General features: G+C 44.6%; 1 protein-coding gene across 1 annotated transcript; it reads left to right on the top strand.

Annotated features, from left to right (window-relative positions):
• The first annotated feature begins 8,673 nt into the window (after nucleotides 1-8,673).
• Nucleotides 8,674-12,300, top strand: LOC123151303 (probable inorganic phosphate transporter 1-10). The gene is made up of 2 exons (XM_044571035.1): nucleotides 8,674-9,452; nucleotides 11,019-12,300. The coding sequence occupies exons 1-2, from the start codon at nucleotides 8,749-8,751 to the stop codon at nucleotides 12,007-12,009; spliced, it is 1,695 nt and encodes a 564-aa protein (XP_044426970.1). The 5' UTR covers nucleotides 8,674-8,748; the 3' UTR covers nucleotides 12,010-12,300.
• The last annotated feature ends 3,815 nt before the right edge of the window (nucleotides 12,301-16,115 follow it).

The following is a 16,115-nucleotide window of genomic DNA, read 5'->3' as shown; positions in this document are numbered from 1 at the left end:
AAGCCCCAAACAGACTCCAGATCTGGCCTCCGGATCAAGAACAGGAGGTGACGGGGGCTCTGTCTCGTGGGTCGCGATAATTATTTCTCCCCAATTTTTTTCTGGAAAATAGGATTTTATAGCGTCGGTTTCAAGGTCTGCGGGGCCACCAGGTGGGGAAAACCCACCTGGGCGTGCCTGGTGAGGGGGGCGCGCCCTGGTGGGTTGTGCCCACCCAGGTGCCCCCCTTCGGTAGGTCTTGGCTCCATAAATTCTTATATATTATATAAAAATTCCTCACAAAGTTTCGTTCCATTCTGAGAAGTTTTATTTCTTCACAAAAATAACACCATGGTAGTTCTGCTGAAAACAGCCTCAGTCCGGGGTTAGTTTCATTCAAATCATGCAAATTAGAGTCCAAAACAAGAGGAAAAGCATTTGGAAAAGTAGATTCGTTGGAGACGTATCAGTAGGCGAGAGTCAATCTGGATAGTCATGATGAGAAAAGCTTGCTTGCGCTTTTCAAGGAAGCATTGCAGTAGGATCGGTGTTACCTGAGGAAATCACACTTTGATGGCAAGTCTATAAACAAATTTCCGGTGAAGTCTTCTATGCTAAATTTAGAAGACATTGAATGGAAAAATCTTGTTATGCACTGGTCTCGTTCCCAGGATGAGGTATTGTCTATGATATCACATGACAATTTGAACTTCTACTTTTTCGCATGTGCCTTACGGATCTTTTTTGCAGGAAATCTGCTCGAAGAAGAATTCCGGTTTGAAAAGAATGACAAGATGTCGCAAATATGATGTCTGCTGCTTTGCTCTTGTTAGTACTTGTCGTCCTATATCATTGTACGTGCATTCATACCTGGTTCATTATGTGACAGTAGTATGCATGATAGCTTGCTTATCAATTGTTCGCTCAAAATTATCTGATCTATATGAATAGTTACATTAGTGTAGAATATACCAATGCCAATGAATTTTTTTAGCTCTGCATTATTCTTGTAAGTACCTGCTGTCCTTTATCAGTGTACTTATATTGACAGGTAGTTGTTCATGTACCATCACTCTGCAGCTTATTTTCCTTTGCCCTCCATTTTCTACACATTGGATCTATATGTACTCTTACCATAAGGTTGGATAACACCGATGGTATTGAAGAAGTTTAGCTTTGCATTGCTCTTGGTTGTATCTTTTGCCTGTATGGCTGTACTTACATTTATAGCTACTTGGTTATGTAGCATCACTCTTCATATTATTTTAAATATTCTCCATTTTTTCTTATATTATCACATCTATATTTACTCTTCACAAAATGTAGAATAAAGGCAATGCTTATGAAGAAGATTCTGTGGTAAGCTTCTTGAATTGCCCCCCCCCCATCAGCATGGACAAGGGCTTTATAGAGCATGTCTTCACCAATAATGTAAGTTTGTCCTTCTCAAGCCTTCAAACTTTGTTGTGTATATTTGGTTAGGCATGACTGCAACAGCTGTTTATTTTTGGTGTTTGCATCAAACTGCATGTTTAAAGTTTATTATGTAGTTCATAAACAAATGTTTGTCCTTCTCAATTTAAGTTTTCAGTTGTACAACCAAGTTCCTTCTTCATACCATGTCAATTAAACTATACAGAGCAAGTGTTCTTCTTTTGCACTTCATGTATGCTTCTGTTCTTGATCCGTAATCCAGTGGTGTGGTGAACCTACCCACTACAGCACAATGTCATATTCTGTAATGTCTTAACTATGAACAATGTCATATCATTCTACTATTATTTAAACTGTCTCTTTATTTGCCAATCTGAAATGGGATAAATAACCATTGATACTTATGAGTTCTTGATTTGTAATCCAGTGGTGTCGTAAAGCTGCCGGCTCCTTCACAATGTCATTTCTTGCTATGTCTTAACCTGAACAATACCATATTGTGTTAATGCTATTTTAAACTGTGTCACTTTGTTCGTTAGTAAGAAATGTGATGATTGTCAGCACTGATACTTATATGTGCAAAACCTGCCATATGTCTGCTTGTTTATATTTCAGAGTGAGGAGGATATAAGTGTCAAACAAGCGCAGTCTCATCAGCTTGCTCAGCTGCTTGCGCTGCAGCTCCCGAGCAGGGCTAACCTTTCTTGAACTCTATTGAAGTGCTGTCGGTTTTGTATATTATTTTGTCGGCATATTTATTTGCACTGGTGGCGATCTTTGATGCCCAGTGTATGCAATCTGCTGTCTACTTGTGCTTTATTATCATAGTGGCGAACTTTGATGCCCAGTGAATGTAATATGCCGTAATTTCTTTATTGTATAGTCTAGGTTTTTTCTTATTTACAATGTTGCAGTTATTTTATTGTATATATATCATGTCTTCATAGTAAACCGGCCAAACCGTAAAATTATGGTAAATGATCGGGCCATCATGCAAATCACTATGTATGATCCGCATCATGGGCCCAGTCATCTTGGTCCGTTAACAGGCCTAAATGTAAACTGGCCCACTAGTAGATTCGGGCCTTTAATAGGCCGAGTAAACTGCCGGCCCTATTTTCGCAAGAAAACTCAATGGGCTTTTAGGAGGCTGGAAAGTAGGTTGGGCCTGAAACATACCGAACAGCTCACCGCCGGCAGCAGGCCGAAATAGACCCCGGCCCATGATTGTGCCAATCGCATCACGGGCCGTTAACAGGCCAAAATTGTCTCAGATTATCGGCTGTGAGTAGGCCGGATGCAAACCGGGCCGTAGTTAGGCCCAACTATATGATGGGCTTTTAACAGGCCAAATAAATATAGGGCCGAAATGTTAAATGGGCCTTTAACAGGCCGAATTACTAAATGGGCCTTTAGCAAATGGGCCCAAAAGCATAGCGTCCAGTTGACGGGCCGAATCTGATATGGGCCATAATTTAGCCCAAAGCCTCTTAAAGGGCCGGATCTGATCTGGGCCATAATTTGGCCCAGAACATGGTAGGAATTTAATGGGTCAGATCTCATATGGGCCTTTATTAGGCCCGGAACGTGCCAGGCTGTTAATGGACCGGATCAAATATGGGCCGACATTTGGCCCAAAACATGGCAGCCTATTAACGGGTCGGCCCACTAGTGTCCTCAAAATATTGTGGGCCTTTAGCTGGGTCGGCTCATTATGGTCGGCGAAATCTCGTGGGCCTTTAGCTAGGCCGACCATTATGGTCCGCAAAATCTTGTGGGCCTTTAGTTGGGCCGGCCCATTTAATCTTTATGGGCCACTTTTGGGCTGGTCCACGTGTCAACATATCATAGGCACATCTCGCCCATTGGATGAGTAACACTTGTGCCAAAGCGGAGCTGACACGTGGTTCCGTCGGCCAATGAGAATTTTACACATGGAAAATCGGCATTGGTCATGGCTGTTAGCGGGTTATCGGATCCAAAACCGGACCCGATAACTTAACAGTGACCCGTTACGGTGGATGCCACATGTCGGTCGCCCTTGACGAAAGCACTTCTATGACGCACGATTTATCATCATGGAAGTGGACACTTCCGTGATGATAATTTTGGTAATTTCATGGAACACTTCTACGATAGCACAGGTATGACTATCTTGATTCTGTCATAAAATCGTCATGGATGCACATGCATGACAGAAAACGTGACCTACTGTGATAAACATGTATCATCACAGAAGTGTATTTTTTTGTAGTGTTGCTAAGAACGACGGTCCACGCAAGTATGTCACTTTTGGAGATAACTCCAAGGTTAAGGTACTTGTCCTTGGTAAGGTGGCCATTTCCAATGATAGCTCTATCCAAAACGTTATGCTCGTTGAATCGATTGGTTTACAATCTACTTTCCGTGTCTAGACTAGCTGACTTCGGTTTCAATGTTCTATTTACTGAGGTAGATTGCCAAGTGTTTCATAGAGATAATCATAATATGGTCTTTACCGGTATTCGTAGAGGTGACATATACATTGTTGATTTCACTAAGAAAGTCGACCTCGTACTTGCTTGATTGCTAAATCTTCTAAAGGTTGGTTATGGCATAGAAGGTTAGGTCATGTGGGCATGCGAAATCTTGATAAGCTTATTAAAGGTGATCATATCCTTGGTGTTAATTAAAGATGTCATATTTGACAAGGATAGACTTGGTAGTGCTTGTCAAGCAGGAAACGGGTTGGAGGAAGTCATCCCATGAAGAAAATCGTGACCATGAGAAGACCGCTCGAGCTACTTCATATGGATCTTTTTGGTCCCAACGCCTACAAGAGTCTCGGTGGTAACTCATTCGGATTAGTCATTGTTGAAATTTTTTCAAGATTTACGTGGGTGTTCTTTCTTGATGATAAATTGCAGGTCCAAAAGATTTTCAAGAACTTCGCTAGGAAGGCCCAAAACCAATTTGAAGTGAAGATCAAGAAGGTTCGAAGCGACAATGGAACGGAGTTCAAGAACGCCAATGTGGATACCTTTCTTGACAAAGAAGTGATCTCACATGAGTTCTCTGCTACGTACACGCCTCAACAAAACGGAGTTGTCGAGAGTAAGAACCGGAAACTTATCGAGATGGCAAGAACGATGCTTAATGAATACAAGACGCCAAGACATTTTTGGGAGGAAGCGGTTGAGACATCTTGTCGTGCCACGAATCGACTATATCTTCACAAGCTTCTCGGCAAGACAGCATACAAACTTCTCACCGGTAACAAACCCCAAGTTGGATACTTTCGAGTATTTGGCTCAAAGTGTTAGAATCGCCGCTCAAAATTTGCTCCTAAATCTCATGAGGGTTTCCTACTCGATTATGGCTCAAACTCTCACACTCGTGTCTACAACAATTTCACCCGAAAGCTTGAAGAGATAGTTGATGTGGAGTTTGATGAATCTAACGACTTGCAAGTAGAGCAATTGCCACTTGATGCAGGAGACAAAGATCCTTTGGAAGCAATCCAAGATTTGTCCATTGGCAAGATTCGCCCAACAGAGTTGAAGGAGAGTACCTCTTCCGTTCAAGTGGAAGCCACAACTTCACATCAAGGTGAACCACAAGTTGATTTGGAGGCATCCACAAGTGGAACATGTCAAGACGGAGAAAATGAGGAAGTACAACAAGACGAACCACCTCAATCTCCTCCACCTCCACAAGTGAACGACAACGCCAACAACAATGAAGAAGGAGAAGAAGAAGAACTCATTCATTTCTAGTGTTGAACCTATGAAGGTTGAAGAAGCTCTTGAGGATCCGGATTGGGTGAATGCTATGCACGAAGAGATATGTAACTTCGAGAGGAATCAAGTGTGTACATTGGTTGAAAAGCCCGACGACAATCACAATGTTATTGGAACCAAATGGATGTTTCGGAATAAGCATGATGAAGATGGACAAGTTGTACGCAACAATGACCATCTCGTCGCTCAAGGCTACACTCAAGACGAAGGTACAGACTATGATGAGACATATGCCCCCGTTGCTAGACTTGAGTCCATACGCATATTACTTGCTTATGACAATCACCGTGATATCACTCTATATCAAATGGACATTAAAAGTGTTTTTCTTAAGGGAGAAATTGAGGAGGAGGTGTATGTTAAACAACCTCCTGGATTTGTCAATCCCAAGAAACCTAATCATGTCTATAAACTTCACAAAGCTTTTTATGGTCTTAAACAAGCTTCTAGAGCATGGTATAAATGCTTGGTCGAGTTTCTTATTAAAAAGGGCTTTGCAATTGGAAAGATTGATTCTACACTTTTTACTAAAAGGGTTAATGGTGAATTATTTGTGTGCCATATTTATGTAGATGATATCATATTTGGTTCTACTAACCTTCATTTTAGTGAAAAGTTTGGAAGCCTAATGTTGTGATATTTTCATTATAACTATTTTTCATTAATTAATCAGCCGTCATTGTAATGTGGTGCGTGTATGTGGATCAATGTTAAAAATAGAATTTATGTATCTGATCCAGGTGCAATATGTTGCAATAGCCTCAATTCTAACAGTGGAGGGCAGTGGAGAGAGCCCACCATTGCAACACAAAACTTCTTTGCCAGGCGGCCCAAGCCGCCCGCCACTGCTGACGGCCCACCACTGGCAGGCGGGCGCCCGTCACTAATGGCATGTTAGTAGTGGCAGGAGGTCGATGGCGGGCGGCCCTGGAAGCCTGGCCCGTCACTGCTAGCCTTTTTGCACCCACCACTGCTAGGCATTCCTGCAGTAGTGGGGTGGCCCTACATCCCGTGCCTTGCACGCCGATCCAAAGTCCAGAGCATATATTGTATCGCGAGCCATGTGAATATTTTGCACTTTGGAGGTGCCCAACTCCTCCATATGCATTGAGCCGTTGGAGGTCTCACCAATCCTTGGCACAGTCTATTATATGTGGATTTAGTGGAGTAGACACCTGTGGGATCTGCCGGCCAAGTGAACTCGTCGTCTTCATGGCGGAATCTTTGAACAGTGGTGACCACGTGTCTCGGGTGCATAATTTGCACGAGGGATGTGAATGTTGAGTCAGGTTCTATGTCTGCAATCCAATTCTCGTTGATCAGTGCTTCTGCAATTGTTCTATTGTTCTTTATTCTCGTTTCCGCCTGCTCTACAAGCCTTGGGGCAATGTTGCCCACGGCAAAACCATGGATCAATCGATCTGTCTAGAATAGAACTTTGTCGCCTTTCTCCACTCGGACTAAGTTGTTAAAGATTTCTTGAGCCTCTTTGTCCACCAGCAGCGCAAGGCCTTGCGAAGGTCTCAGTGGGTTCGTCCTCCTCGACAATTCCCATCTCACTCTTAGGGCCATCAGCACTTGTAACTGTAAGTTTTTGACTCCAAGGCCTCCATAGCTCAGAGCTTGCAGATTGTTTTCCACGCCACCATACACTGCCCTTCATTCACCTCTTCCTTTCCTGGCTAGAAGAATGAACACATGCATCCATTTATGTCCTCAAACACCAAAGTCGGTGCCTCCATGACCAACAGATGATGAATTGGCCCTGCTGCTATGACAAATTTAACCAAGACCAATCAACTTGATCTCTGCATCATTCCCCTTTTCCATGTTGGTATGAAGTGTCTCACTTGATCTAGCATTGGTTGCCATCGCGGCCTAGTCAGTTGCTTGATAGCCAGTTGTAAGCCAAGGTACTTGCACAAGAATGCTTTGATGGGACGATGGGACAATTCAGTAAGCTCTCCACTCGGGCTCGATCTTCCTGGTTGTCTGCAATCAAAATCGCTAAAGATTTCATGTAGTTCACACGCAACCCAGTCACTTCCCCGAACACCTGTAGGGCATATCTAACGAACCGAAGATCATTCTCAGTTGGCCTTAAGAAGAAGGCGGCGTCATCAGCATAGATAGATTGGCTCTGAGTTGCTGTGATCCCTCTGTAATTGCTCAGCACTCCTTCTTTCAGCGCCCGGTTTATTATTGTTGTGAGGGCATTCATCGCAATGATGAACAGTAACAGTGAGTTGGGGTCACCTTGACGTAGCCCTTTTGCATGCCGGATCCGTCATCCTGGGGCTCCATTCACTAGCACCTTAGTGTTTGCAGTTTGTAGTAATGTGACAATCCATCGTAACTAGGAATCGCCAAAACCTTTAGCTCTGAGGATCTCGAATAAGAACGGCCAGGATAGCGAATCGAACGTGCGTGAGATGTCCAATTCAAAAAGACTCCTTGACTTTTTTTTTGCATCTGGATTTTCTTGGCCACTTGACACACCAGCAGGTAGTTATCATGTAAGCTATATCCCTGGATAAACGTCGTTTGATTAGTTCCCACAAGCACATGCATGTGTCTTCGGGCCCTAGTGGCAAGCATCTTGGCCACCAATTTTGCAAAGTTGTGCCGCAGGCTTATAGTGCGGAAATCTCCAACTAGTTTTTCATCAACCTTCTTCAGGATTAATACGATCAAAGCTCTGTTAAGCCTAGCACAACCTCTGTCGTCTCCTACGTAAAACTTCAGCAAAGCTGCCATGATATTCTTCTTGATGATCGGCCATGCTTTCTGATAGAAAACTCCTATAAATCCATCCGGGCCTGAAGTACGGTCCGGGTGTAACTCTTTTATGGTCGACCAGTTTGTAGTTTAGTCAAAACCCCTTTTATTTATTGAATATTATTGAAAAAAATTAAAAAAAACTTTTATTATTGCTTTCAATAGAATAGACTATTTTTAAACTATGATTTGTGTAGTCATGTCCATGACAACGTAGCTGCGGGTTTGGTAGTTGTCAGCTCATCGCTCCCTGTGGGTTCGACAAACATTTATCACCAATTACAATAGTCATGTACACTCGCAGGTCACTGTGCTTTTCTGACGCCGTTGCCGAGGAGAATGGCACTTGGTTTGGAAAAAATGAATCCAGTTTTCGTTTGACAATTTCGGACGAAAAAATAACGAAAAAAATCCCTTCGACTATTTCTCGATTGAGAAATTAGCAGATCAATTTATTTTTTCTGATGGCTCCCTAAAATGCTCTTGGCCCGCCAATGGAGCTGGAGAGTCTTAGATAGCGAGGCAGTGGCATCTTCCTCCGCATCTCAGTTCCACCCGGCACATACTCTCCATGTCAACGCGCACGGCCGTTTCTTTACTCCAGCACGTAGCCATCACCGGTACGGCCACCATCTACCTCGCGCCTCATAAAACAAAGCAAAATCCTAAGTTGCAGTCAGACCAGTACCCTCCCTAATCAAACCTGACCGCAGGTTCCAATCCTTTCCCCGCGGGCTCTCGCTCGATCGACCGGTAGCTGCCGCGGCGGCGGTCCGGAATGGCGCCGATACGCGTGCTCACGGCGCTGGACCACGCCCGCACGCAGTACTACCACTTCAAGGCCATCATCATCGCCGGCATGGGCCTCTTCACCGACTCCTACGACCTCTTCTGCATCGTGCCCGTCATGAAGATCATCGGGCGCGTGTACTACCCTTCGCCCGCCGGCGACGGGAGGCCGGGCGTGACGCCGCCCGCCGTCGTGTCCGCCACGGTCGGCGTCGCCCTGCTGGGCGCGGTGGTCGGGAACCTCCTCTTCGGCGCGCTCGGCGACCGCGTCGGGCGGCGGCGCGTCTACGGCCCGTGCCTGCTGCTGCTGGTGTGCAGCTCCATCGGGAGCGGCTTCTCCATCTGCCGCACGCGCGGGTGCGTGCTCTCCAGCCTCTGCTTCTTCCGCTTCATCCTCGGGGTGGGCGTCGGGGGAGACTACCCGCTGTCAGCGACCATCATGTCGGAGTTCGCCAACAAGCGCACTCGGGGAGCGTTCATCGCCGCCGTGTTCTCCATGCAAGGGTTCGGGATACTGGCCAGCTCCGGCGTCACCATGGTCGTCGCCGCCGCGTTCGACCGGTTCACGGGCCACCCGGACCCGCTTGACACTCCGGAGGCCGCCGACCTCGCCTGGCGCGTCATACTCATGGCCGGCGCCGTCCCCGCCGGGCTCACCTTCTACTGGAGGATGGCCATGCCAGAAACAGCCAGGTACTACGTCGGTTGTCCTAACTCCAACTGGTGCACTACGTGTCTCTTCGACCACGTACGTTGTATTTCCCTAACGTAGTACTAGTACTCTGTACGAGTGACATTCATACAGGGTGTTATCGTACGTACGTATGTTTCAGTACGTTGTCAATACCTTAGAGAAAGCTCCAATTTTCATATGAGTCAAGCCGTAGTCTCACGTTTGGGAGTAACTTTGATCAAAATATTGTCTGTGATGACCAATGCCCACCTCACATGAAAACCCGGATTTAAGCTGATACATCTGAAAGGGGTAAAAAAAATGAACAGTTTAAGAGTTCTAGGCTGCGTTTAGTTCCATTGCACAGTCAGTTTAGTTTGCAGGTGATTTTCTCGTACTGTGTGTCCGTTTCTAAGCTGTGAACGAAGTACCTTTGAACGGCTCCATGGTAAGTTAACAATACCAGCTGTTGCTGCCCTGATTGTTAATCCTTGATTATACTATACTTTTTTGAGTTGGCATCCTGGGTTATATTCGAGTACCATCGTAAGACACACGAGCGCGAGTTGCACACCTTGCACTAAACATTTCAGCAAGTCATCGCATTGATTGGTAGACTAAACTAAACTGCGATGATCGATGTGTACACTGACTGGTATCTCAAACAAATGGCGTGGAGAAGAATATACCGTGGGATACTTGAGATCCGACGAAGCAGCAGCTTCCTGCTGACCAACGAAGAAGTTCAGTCTGTTCCCCGTAAACGAACCTGGGCGCAGTTTGCCTAATTATTTTCTCTGACCCAAAGCTTAAGTGTACTGTCAGGCTCTGGCCACCATCATAAGGTTGCTGGTTATACTTTCTCTGTTTTTATTTAGTCTGCATATTAGGTTTGACCGAAGTCAAACTTTACAAAATTTGATCAAGTTTACAGAAAAATATATAAACATTTGCCATAACAAATCTATATGATGTGAAAGTACATTCAATAATGAATCTAGTGGTATTGATTTTTTATTGTGTATATTAATATTTTTATTTATAAACTTAGTCAAAACTTACAAAGCTTGACTTTGACCAAAGCTAATATGGGGACTAAATAAAAACGGAGGGAGTATTTGTCTAGTTTTAGTATTAGTATATCTTATCGTCAAGTTGCCTGGCTCTGTTTGACCTTGCACTATCTTCTAGAACGAGTCGTGCATCTGGCTGTCATGTTTAAGCATACTTGAACAAGTTGCATAAGCATACTTAAACAGGTTGCATACGTTGTAAAATAAGCAAGTTGAGCATATCTATATCTGGATCGATCTGCGTCTCGTTGGATTGGCCTCGTCACACCACACGTCAGGCCGGCATATCAAATTGAAGTGGCATATACTGGCAATCTGGCATTGAATCTGGTTCGCTTTAGTTTTCCTTTTGCAGTTAACAAACCAGGTCGATCAGGAGGTGATTCTTTACACCAAAAGCTAAAGTAGTCACGTACTACTGTAGTGTCAAAAAAGAAAGTTAAAGTAGTAACCAACTAAAGTTCACTAATTAACTGAGCTAACTACTCTATCTGATGGGTGCTGGTGGTGCAGGTTTACGGCGCTGGTACAGCGCGACGTGCTCAAGGCGACCAGCGACATGGGCTGCGTCCTCACCGACCTCGACCTGAACGGGATATCCGAGGGGGAGGACGCGGCGGCCATGCCCCGCACCCCGTCGCCGTTCGGGCACGCGCCGACGGCCCAGTACGGCCTCTTCTCGCGCGGGTTCCTGCGGGAGCACGGCCGGGACCTGTTCGGGTGCGCGGCGACGTGGTTCCTGCTCGACATCCCCTACTACAGCAGCACCCTGTTCCAGTCGCAGATCTACCGGCCGTGGTTCCCGCCGGCGAGCCACCAGAACGTCTTCCAGGAGGCGTACAACGTGGCGAGGTTCCAGGCCATCATCGCCGTCGCATCCACCATCCCGGGGTACTTCGCCGCCGTCCTGCTCATCGACCGCACCGGCCGGCGCCGCCTGCAGATGGCCGGCTTCTTCCTCATGGCCGCGTTCCTCTTCGCGCTCGCCGGCCCCTACGACCACTACTGGCGCGGCAACGCCAAGAACGCCTGGTACATCGTGCTCTACGCGCTCACCTTCTTCTCCGCCAACCTCGGGCCCAACACCACCACCTTCATCCTGCCGGCCGAACTATTCCCGGCGCGGTTCCGGTCCACCTGCCACGGGATATCCGCCGCCGCCGGGAAGGTCGGCGCGCTCGTTGGCTCGGTGGGGTTCCTCTGGGCGTCGCAGTCGCGTGACAGGGGAGATGTGCAGGCCGGGTACGAGCCCGGCATCGGCATGATGTACGCGCTCGTCATTCTCGGAGCCATCAGCCTGCTCGGGCTCGTCGTCACCTACTTCTTCACGCCGGAGACGATGAGGCGGTCGCTGGAGGAGAACGAGAGCGAGCGGGACCAGAACCAGGACGGCGACGGCGGGATGTGCTTCCAGGAACTAACTCTGACGCCCAAGAGCCCGGGGTCCTTGGTGAGCTCGCACGTTAGCACGTCGCCTATCCATCCGCACCGCTTCTCTGTCTGACGGAACTTTGAAAACATAGCACGACGCATAAGCAGTTCCGTTTTTGGCTACTGGCACGTGAAATGCAGATGTAGATAATCCTAAAAAGAAGAAACACATATGTAGATTTCCCCGCATGGTTGTTCCGTTTGATTGGTTGAGATGAGACAAAATTGCATAGCTCAAACTTTGTAAAGGTCTGTCGTATGTAACTGGGCTATGTTATTATATGCAAGTTGGTGACGGTGATTGTGGTGTCACACAAAACACAAATATAGTCGGGTCGGTATGAGCATCAGTGCGCAACATCAAGCCCATCCCACTTAAAAATACCATATGGGTAATATTTTCGAAAAAGAACGCTTTATTACTTAAAAGGTTTGATTTAAGCATTACACCCAACCTCTGCATAATTATGATGCACACAGCCAAAATTAAGAAGGCGAAATACAAAGAAACACGTAGAGTCTGTATAACGCCTAAAGCGGAGGTGAGCCAATCCTAAGATCATGCTGCCACCCATATTGGGTAAAAGTATCCCTCGTTATATCCTCCAATCGTGTAATTAATATAACGCCTAAAGCGAAGGTGGGCCAATCGGGATGTGTTGTAATGTAATTAATATGTGCATGGCGCGGTGGTAGTTCCTTTTTTTACGGGATGGGCCAGTGGCAGTTCGTTTCTATATATTGCTTCCTAATTGTTTGCTTCCTAATTAAGCTCCTAATAATTAGTTTGCTTCCAAGATTGATGCATCATTTTGTCCACATGATTTATTTCTGTAATTCACATATTCTATTTTGAGCCAACGCATATTTGCTTCCATCTACTCAATAATATGCTTCAAGTGCGTACAACCAAATTTGTGTCGATTTGATGAAAATGTGTGAATATAAATGTTTATTTTGCTTCCAATCAAGCAACAATTTATTTCCATCGACTCATATATTTGTTACCACTGCAACTTAATTTTGCTTATATCAGGAATATATATATATATATATATATATATATATATATATATATATATATATATATATGCTTCCACTCAAAAATAAATTGGTTTCCGTTATAGCTATACATTGTTTCCACAAGAAACGAAAATTTGCTTCCAAAGAATAGAGAATCTGCTTCCATGAAACCAAAATATAATACAACACATATTAATTACATTACAACAAAATATAATACAAAATTCAGGCCTAATATATCTGGGAAGCGTGGGTAGTCTTGGGCTGCAGCGTCGCGATAAGGACCGAGATCTCAGTGACCTTTGTTGCTTCCACCACCTTTGTTGCCTTCACCACCTCCACCACCTCTGTTGCCTTCACATCGTCAGTGTCGACGTCATGGGGAGAGGGCACTACAAGGCGATTGGAAAACCAATGATGCACGGTCGGAATTGTGTGGCACAAAACATTTGTATAACAGAAACACATGAGAAAATATGACACATTTTGATATATCACTACATAGATGCTAGGCAGTGGAGGAGTAGAATATTGAGATAAAGAAAAAAGAGTCATTACTAAAAAAAATAGGAAGCATAGCTTACAAGAAGGAATAGCTTGATCTATCACAACACACATGACAGGTAAAGGAAGCATAGAGAATTGATATGGAGAAAAACAATCATTGCTATAGAGGCATATGCAAAATATAAAGGTAGAAATCATGGCTTATATGAAGCAATGATTTGATCTATCAAAACATTCATGATACACAGTGGAAGCATGAATGTAGCACAACGGCAATGTTTACATACGTGTGTTCAAATGTGAATAATTTTTTAAAAAAAATGACAAGCTGGAACTATGTGAACAAACTACCTGGAATGAAGACACATGTGATAATGAGGATATAACACAAAAGTGATAAAATAAAAGGCAGGAAATAGAGAAGCGATCTGCATAAACCGAAGAAGCACTTGAAGTATGATTTGGAAGCTCACAGGAAGCATGAAAAAATGCTATATAAATATGATTTTTCTTAGTTGGAAATATAGAACATTGAAAATGAAAATAAATAAAGATTCGGCAAACATTGGGATGCATGTTTGGTCTCAACAACATACAAATTTCATTGAATTTTGTTTACCTATGGAAGCAAACTCTAACCCTAAGAAGCATGTGTGTTACAATTTAAAATCTCCATGAGTAAGAAGCATGGAAAGAGCGTGTTGCAAGATGCTTGCCAATAAGTAGAACATCCGCTAAATACAAGAGCTCAAATGGAAGCATATAACAACGAACATTGAAGCAGACATATACTATTGGTAACAAGGGGATGGATGTTTTGTGTCACCAACATACAAATGCTTAGATTGTTTTTACAACCTACGGAAGCAGATTGTATAGTGGAAGCATGGACATAGGCTTCTTGTCCATAATACATGTGAAATTAGGAAGGAAGAATTGGTTATTGATTAAGTAAAAACAAGATGACTGCATACACGTAGGAAGCATGGAGACGAGGCAAAGCTTGACACTGTAAAAAAGGCAATCAATACGGACTGAAAATGCAAAGGCACAACACGTATGAAGCATGTCGGCTGGACCAGCGATGCATGGTCGTTGTGCCGTTGTGAAGAACGGACGCCCAGGCAGACACCGGCAAAATCAACCTTCTCTGCAGCGTTGGTGAGGCTCCCGGTCACCTTGGTGCGCCGTTATTGGAGGCCTACACAGATGGTTAGGTTAGCATAGACGCTGCAGCGAGATAGCTAGGGATGGAGGAGCGAAATCATGACCAGACGGAAGAGGTGCTCACCGTTAGGGCCACCATGGTCGCCTTTAGGAGAGGACGTCGAGGCTGCGCTCCAGCACGATGGGCTGCGCTACAGCGGCAGGAGGGATCACCGAGCAAGGCGAAAACAGCGGTGGAGCAACCAAGCAATTAATTATGATTTCGTTTTTTTAAACTTAATTATGATTTCGTTTTGATTTCCCTAACCATGGGTGCATGATTAACGGGTTGGTGGGAAGCTGTCCTAGATTAATGGATGCATGGCTTGGAGAGAGGGAGGTTCTGGACCATACGATGGAAAATGAATCAATGATATAAGATTGGTCTGACGAAGGAAATAAATCAGACCTCTGATGGAAAGTGTTTCCCTATAGAACGAGCCAATTTGCATTGGAAGAATAAATATTTTATTGTCTCATCATGGTGACAAAAGACACATTACGGACTTTCATGCCAATTTCTCTTAATAAGGTTATCTTTATTAAGAATGACTCTGCGACAAAGATATCATGCAAAGATTTTATTCTTTAGAGGTATCTTCATCTTCTAGATCTTCTTGTTATTATCAACTGTCGCATCAGATTGGATTAACGCTCTATTGATAGACTCCACTAAGAATTATCCATTTCCATGTAGGTTCCATTAAAATACATCAGACCCATGTGACAAATACAACACTACAAGGGTAATATGGGTAAGTAGACTGATATTTGGTTGCCCAAGGACCTGGAGGTCTAGGACTCGTATTCTTGCGCGTATCGACTAAAAAAAGTATTTTTGCGTCCCGTCGCATTAATGTGACCCTTATGTTGAGATGGGTTTGGCGGATCCTCTCAAAGGATGGCAGCCTGCGGCCGAAGCTTATAAAAGCAAAGTATGTGCAGGGTTGCCTTCTTCTTGTGTGTGATAGTAGGAAGGGATCCCTTGTAGTCTGATGTATTTGTCACATGAGTCTGATGTATTTGTCACATGGATCTCGAAATCGTGACCGGCTTGGCAGCATGATGGGCGTGATGATTGTGGCAGCTTGTCGCCTAGCCCCGCCACATAGCCACTGATTTGTCGGTCACTTGGTTGTAAGTTTTCCTCTTTCTTTGTTACTTTATTTGTGCATGTTTGTGTTGTTGCCCTAGCGGACTTACTTTTATTTTATGTAAACTTGAGCTTGTTGTATGGACATGGTGGTTTCTTTAGCAATAAAGCGGGGGCGAAAACCTAATTCGAGATCAAGCCTATCCCACTTAAAATGTTAACCCCTAGCAATAAACCAGAAGATAACCTAGATCTTGGTACACATATACATACAGAGGAGGGGTGAATCTTAGGGTTTGGCAAGGGGAAAAGGAGCACACGCCGGTGCAGGTTACACATACTTAAACCCA

The sequence above is a fragment of the Triticum aestivum genome, chromosome 7A, assembly GCF_018294505.1.
Source record: "Triticum aestivum cultivar Chinese Spring chromosome 7A, IWGSC CS RefSeq v2.1, whole genome shotgun sequence".
NCBI lineage: Eukaryota > Viridiplantae > Streptophyta > Magnoliopsida > Poales > Poaceae > Triticum > Triticum aestivum.
Note: the sequence above shows the minus strand (reverse complement) of the source record. Positions and strands in the feature narration are given on the sequence as shown.